Source organism: Lampris incognitus, chromosome 5, assembly GCF_029633865.1.
Source record: "Lampris incognitus isolate fLamInc1 chromosome 5, fLamInc1.hap2, whole genome shotgun sequence".
NCBI lineage: Eukaryota > Metazoa > Chordata > Actinopteri > Lampriformes > Lampridae > Lampris > Lampris incognitus.
Genome location: NC_079215.1, coordinates 25,433,736 through 25,440,222, shown reverse-complemented (window position 1 = coordinate 25,440,222; position 6,487 = coordinate 25,433,736). Strand labels below are relative to the sequence as shown.

General features: G+C 42.8%; 1 protein-coding gene across 2 annotated transcripts; it reads left to right on the top strand.

Annotated features, from left to right (window-relative positions):
• Window positions 1-3,244: 3,244 nt before the first annotated feature.
• Window positions 3,245-4,980, top strand: LOC130112562 (claudin-9-like). 2 transcript variants are annotated; one of them, XM_056279986.1, is made up of 3 exons: window positions 3,245-3,358; window positions 3,765-4,282; window positions 4,419-4,980. In XM_056279986.1, exons 2-3 carry the CDS (start codon window positions 3,848-3,850, stop codon window positions 4,542-4,544), a joined length of 561 nt encoding a protein of 186 aa, XP_056135961.1. In that variant the 5' UTR covers window positions 3,245-3,358; window positions 3,765-3,847; the 3' UTR covers window positions 4,545-4,980. The 2 variants fall into 2 exon arrangements, with proteins under 2 accessions (XP_056135961.1, XP_056135960.1); XM_056279985.1 differs by having other exon boundaries at window positions 3,765-4,980.
• Window positions 4,981-6,487: the final 1,507 nt, after the last annotated feature.

Here is a 6,487-nt window from a genome sequence, read left to right as displayed (position 1 = left end):
CATGTCGTCAGCACCCTCCCCGAACCCTTTGGTCCATTTAGGTTTCACATTCTCAGGAAATGAAACAAGGTTTCCCATTCCACGCAAAAACAAACACCATCAAGGTCAGCTAGGGACACACCATAACGCACAACCCCTTTCATTTGTAAATCATCACACATTTAATGTCCACTTGTTAACCATTTACTATTTTTGGCAATCTATGATCTTAACTTTTATACTCTTGCTTTTAATTAATTCAATTTTATTTCTTTTAGTCTTATTTTTTTATTATCTTGTACTGTGGTTTTATTTCTTGCCTTGTTTTATGTTTTTTTTGCCTAGGTCTGTGTTTTATTACTTTTAACTTATTTTATCTGTATTGTTGTTGAATTTTATCGTTTCCCTTGTTTTTAATGTAAAGCACTTTGAGCTGCATTTTATGTATGAAAGGTGCTATACAAATAAAGTTTATTATTATTATTATTAAGTTTGAGGAAAATAATAACAAATAGCAGGTATGTCATTGGCGTTATTTAGTTGCCATTCCCTAATACACAGAGCCACAAAACAGCTGAGGCTAAGTAGTACATTCTGACATTTTACAACCAACCTCCTCCATATCTGTCACATATGAATACTAATTTGCTCTCCTAAACAACTGCCCTCTCCTGTCAATACATTGGATTGGTTTCTAACAAATGCAATAGACTCTGGCTCATCTTGTTATTGCTTTCCTTTTCTATTTCCCTCCCTCTGTAAGACCATAATATCAGTGTACAAACAAGAGATATATGGGTATCTTTCAAAGCAGGAGCACCAAGACAATCGTGTAAATGGGAAATGGATGCTGCTATAACCCGGTGAAATTGACTTGAATCTTTGAAGCTGAACTTGACCGAGGTTTAACAATGTGATGTGGTCATACATGTTGATCATTGCCAGTGAAGAACAGCCTCTTACGTTACACTATCAGTACTATCATTTTTTGCAAGTCATAATATGAAAGCCATAAAAAGATGCCAATCCTACTTTTGTAAAAAAAAAAACAACCCCCCAGCTCAAAGGTTAAATTCTCCACGCAACATGCATACTGGTTGTGCCGAAGGATTTTTTTTTTCATTGTCCGGAATTAATGTTAACCATAAACATATTTATTTATTTATTTGAGAATGATTTAATGTGTGCAAGTGTCAAGGCTTTCATATACTAATGTAATTACATACCCTGAATTACACACACCCTGTCCACTCGGGTTTAAAACCTTTATTGATCAGATGGATGGTCACTGAGTATAATTAATGGATTAAATGGGTTTTCATGGAGTCCAGAAACTATTGATCCATCGTTGTTATACACGTATACCATTGTATTGAATGAAAATCTATGCACACACATAACCGTGTGTACATCTAAAGATATACATTAGATATTTATTCGATCACTCCTCGTGCTATGGACGGCACGGTGGCCCAGTGGTAAGCGCTGTTGCCTCACAGCAAGAAGGTCCTGGGTTCGCACCCCAGGCCGTCCCAGGTCCTTTCTGTGTGGAGTTTGCATGTTCTCCTCGTGTCTGCATGGATGTGCTCCAGTTTCCTCCCATCATCAAAAAGACATGCATGTTGGGGTTAATACTCCTGCCTGTGTCCCTGACCAAGGCAATGGAAAGAAGAACTGGAGTTGGCCCCTGGGTGTTGCAGCTGCCCCCTGCTTCTAGCTACACAGCTAGGATGGGTTAAATGCAGAGAGTGAAATTTCATTTGTATCTACAACGACTACTTTCGGCGGCTCCCGTTAGGGGTCACCACAACCGATCATCTGTTTCCATTTCTTTCTGTCCTCTGCATCTTCCTCTGTCACACCAGCCATCTGCATGTTCTCCCTCACCACATCCATAAACCTCCTCTCTTGCCTTTCTCTTTTCCTCTTCTCTGGCAGCTCTTTAGTCAGTGTCCTTCTCCCAATATACCTAGCATCTCTCCTCCACACATGTCCAAGCCATCTCAATCTTGCCTCTCTTGCTTTGTCTCCAAACCATCCAACCTGAGCTGTCCTTCTAATATACTCATTCCTAATCCTGTCCTTCTTTGTCACTCCCAATGAAAATCTTAGCATCTTCAACTCTGCCACCTCCAGCTCCACCTCCTGTCTTTTCGTCAATGCCACTGTCTCCAAACCATATAACATAGCTGGTCTCACAACCATCCTGTAAACCTTCCCTTTAACTCTTGCTGGTGCCCTTCTGTTGCAAAGCACCCCCCACTTTTTCTCCCCAATTGTACTTGGTCAATTACCCCACTCTTCCGAGCCGTCCCGGTCTCTGCATCACCCCCTCTGCCGATCCGGGGAGGGCTGCAGACTACCACATGCCTCCTCTGATACATGTGGAGTCGCCAGCTGCTTCTTTTCACCTGACAGCGAGGAGTTTTGCCAGGGGGATGTTGTGTGTGGGAAGACCACGCTATTCGTCCCAGTCCCCCGCACCCCCACCCCGAACAGGCGCCCAGACCGACCAGAGGAGGCGCTAGTGCAGCAACCAGGACACATACCCACATCTGGCTTCCCACCTGCAGACACAGCCAATTGTGTCTGTAGGGATGCCCGACCAAGCCAGAGGTAACATGGGGATTTGATCCAGTGATCCCCATGTTGGTAGGCAACGGAATAGATCGCTACACTACCTGGACACCCCTGCAAATCACTCCCGACACTCTTCTCCACCCACTCCACCCTGCCTGCACTCTCTTCTTCACCTCTCTTCTGCGCTTCCCATTACTTTGGACAGTTGACTCCAAGTATTTACACTCATATGTCTTCGTCATCTCCACTCCTTGCATCCTCACCATTCAACTGTCCTCCCTTTCATTCACACATATGTATTCCATCTTGCTCCTGCTGACTTTCATTCCTCTTCTCTCCAGTGCATACCTCCACCTCTCCAGGCTCTCCTCAACCTGCACCCTACTCTCGCTACAGATCATAATGTCATCCGCAAACGTCATAGTCCATGGAGACTCCTCCCTGAGAGTGAATTTCATTTGTATGTATGTACAAAATTACTAATAAAGAGTATTCTATCTCCTTGCAATCTTCAGCAAGTCTGTGGCAAAGTGTCCATGCAATGTGATCTTTTTTCAAAACTATGTGCGTGTGTGTATGTGCGTGGGAGAGAGAAGAAAGTGCTTGTGTCTTTTTAGCATGCAATATTACACATTGTAACCCTCCTACACCATTTTGGATGAGCTCAAGAAAGACAGGCTGACCAGTTACACTGGCAGAGTACCCGGTTATCATTAGCACATCAGCACATTGAAGCATCCAGAGAAGCCTCAAAACACCACAGCTTGACATCTAATCATCTGGAAACTCAAGAGAAGAAGTAAGTTTTACAGACATTGTTCTTTGCTAAAACATTTTTGCTTTGGGTTTTTTTTTTTTTTACAAACTAGCCTTCCTACTTTTTGAGCACTACACATCACACATCACCATCAAAGCAAGATTTATAATACATTTAATTTGAAATTGATGAATGCATAATATCCAAGCTAATGTTAAAAAATGCTATTCAACTTTAACGTACAAAAGCTATGCCGTCTTTACAGCACAGTCCTTTGTTAAACAAGAAATACTGAAAAGAAGGACTCTGTAACCAAAGGATCATTGTATGATTATTCAGCAACACTGATCAATCTCCCAGGAAGTGAGATGTATTCATCTATGGAGGAGCAGTGTCTTTGCTGAAATTTGAAAAAGTATTGAAGATTTTTTTTCAATTTGTTGTTCAGCCAACTGGGACTTCCTGGGGAAAACAAAGGATCTTGGACAAGGGACTTCCCTCAACTTTGAGGTCAAAGTTTCTTCTGTGACCATGGCGTCTACCGGTCTTCAGCTGCTTGGCTTGCTGTTGGCGGTACTGGGCTGGGTAGGTGGGGCTCTTGTATGTGCGGCTCCTCTGTGGCGTGTTTCTGCCTTCGTGGGCGGAGAGCTGGTGATTGCACAGGTGCTGTGGGAGGGCCTGTGGATGAACTGCCTGTCTCAGACCACAGGCCACATCCAATGTAAGACCTACGACTCCACCCTGGCCCTGCCCACGTCTGACCAGGTTGCCCGAAGCCTCACAGTTCTGTCTCTGCTCCTCTGCCTGCTGGCCCTCATGCTTGGGGTGGCCGGGGTCAAATGCACGCGCTGCATGGGGGACAGAAACCATGTCTCCAAAGCGCGGCTGGCTAGGATAGCGGGCATACTCTTCCTTGTGGCTGGCCTGGTCTACTTGATACCCATCTGCGTGACCACCTATGCAACCGTAAGGGATTTCTATGATCCAAATATCCCAGCACCACTTAAGAAGGAGCTGGGGCCAGCACTCTACCTGGGCTGGGGGGCCAGTGTGCTGCTCCTGGCTGGAGGAGCTCTGTTGAATGCAGGTTCTTCCCCTTTAGGAGGAAGAGCGCCGACTGTGTTTGGGGGAACAGGGAGAGACAACCCACAAGCAGTGGCAGCAGGAGAGATGGAACAACAGGAGAAGACTTTTGTATGAGATGCTAGAGTCTTGGTACGAGATGTAACAAACACATGAGGGGGAAAAGTGCCACATAGAGGTGACTTTCATACTAGAAAATGCGTACACAGACTTATTTGGCATTTGAATTACACACAAACATATGGACAAGAAATGAGTCACAAGGTCGATACCTAATGTGGGATCTTGTAGGTCTACAGTACCTCCTCATCGAAATATATTTGCTGAGAGGTAAAGTATCCCTACCTTAGTGACACTCAAATGATGTGTACCTGTGATGCCTTTTAGCCTTTCTTCTCATTATAAAGTGGGTTTTCAATTTTTCTTAAATGTATGACTTCAACTGCAATCATTGTGTTATAACATTTTAATTAATCAAAAACTGTATGATTTTATTTTATTAAACTTCCCTTATAGATGAAGAGGTTTTTTAAAACACAGATTTCATAGTACATTTGAGTCAGATTGGTGGATTAAAATACTGTTGAACTTGGGGGGGAGGGGGGGGAGCCAAATGTTTATTAATGGAACTGAAATCCCTAAAATTCCACATTGCCTCTGCCTTTCTGTGTGCACACATACTGTGTGCATGTGCACTTTTGTGTTGAAAAATTAAAAGTCACTAAGAGCCCAGTGTGGCAGTTTACATACAGAGGGGCAATGTACATATGTATATCTGTGTATACTGGTGTATTCACTGAGGACTTGGTGTGGGCCGTGTGTGGAATGTCTGTTTCTCTGCCCCGCACATGAGATGGGATTTGTGGGCTTGCTTCTATGACTGTTTGTTTAGTGTGCAGTAGGCAACAAAAAAAACCCCCAAAAAAATCCCAACTTGAACATTTAAAAAAAAATGTTCGGTTTGTTGAGTTTGCCAGTCATTGAATATCTTTCACATGCAGGGAACAATCTCAGCTTGTGTCAGAACAGTGACAATAATTGTATTCCATAAAGAGAGCACATTAAACAACATAAGAGAAAACAGACAAAGCTCTTTTGTAGCACATGCCAGCATATGAGTCATGACTATTCCACAGAGAGAGGGCATTATTTATCATTTTGACCTTCATGACAGTACTACCCCCCCCCATCCTGGTTTGATAGAGTCTTGCAATTTGGTGAGATAAATTCTCCTATCTCTCCAACACAGAAAGCTTTATAGATCGTACACATAAACGAGGCCACCCAAACAAGATTAAGTCTTTGTGGGACGAGTACGAGTCAAGGCCAAAACTACAAGGTAGAGAGTTTAGACTGACACCAGAACATTACAAACCACCATGACTGTAACTGCAATAATCCACCATTGTAGTATCTTTTTTTCTCCATAATCAAGGATGGAATGATTCAGATTTCAATTTTCCAATGGTTAGGTGACAAAAATTAATGATAAAAAAAAGGTTAGATTGCACTGTATTGATTTCCTCAAGGCAAATTTGATACTGATTTCAAAAATGTAAAAAAAGAAAGAAATTAAAGTTGTGTATTCAACCAATCTTGAAAAATTATTACGAGTCGACGCTTTCCAAGACAAAGTCAAGTTCAAGATGAAACCACAACCATCAAAATGCAGACTCAAGACCCGACTTGAGACTGAGTCCATGCTTGAGCATGAGAGCACTACAGATCGCTACTCAACAAGACTGCTGGACATGAAGTTGGACAGGGAACCAAGAGCAGACCATTCAGCAGAAAGCATCACCACAGACACTAACGCAGCGAGGCTGTATCTCAGTCAGCCCCCCACTCCCAAACAGTATCTCTGCTACTGAACAAAGAGCCAGGGGTTGTTTAAAACTAGCAAGGGCACATCGTAACAATACAAAATCAATGTGTGTGTGTGTGTGTGTGTGTGTGTGTGTGTGTGTGTGTGTGTGTGTGTGTGTGTGAGTGAGAGTGAGTCAGTCCCTATAAGATATTGTACAAATGTAGTAACATGACTTAAAAAATCCTATTGGAAATGTTAGAGTGGATTTAAAATACACTGTA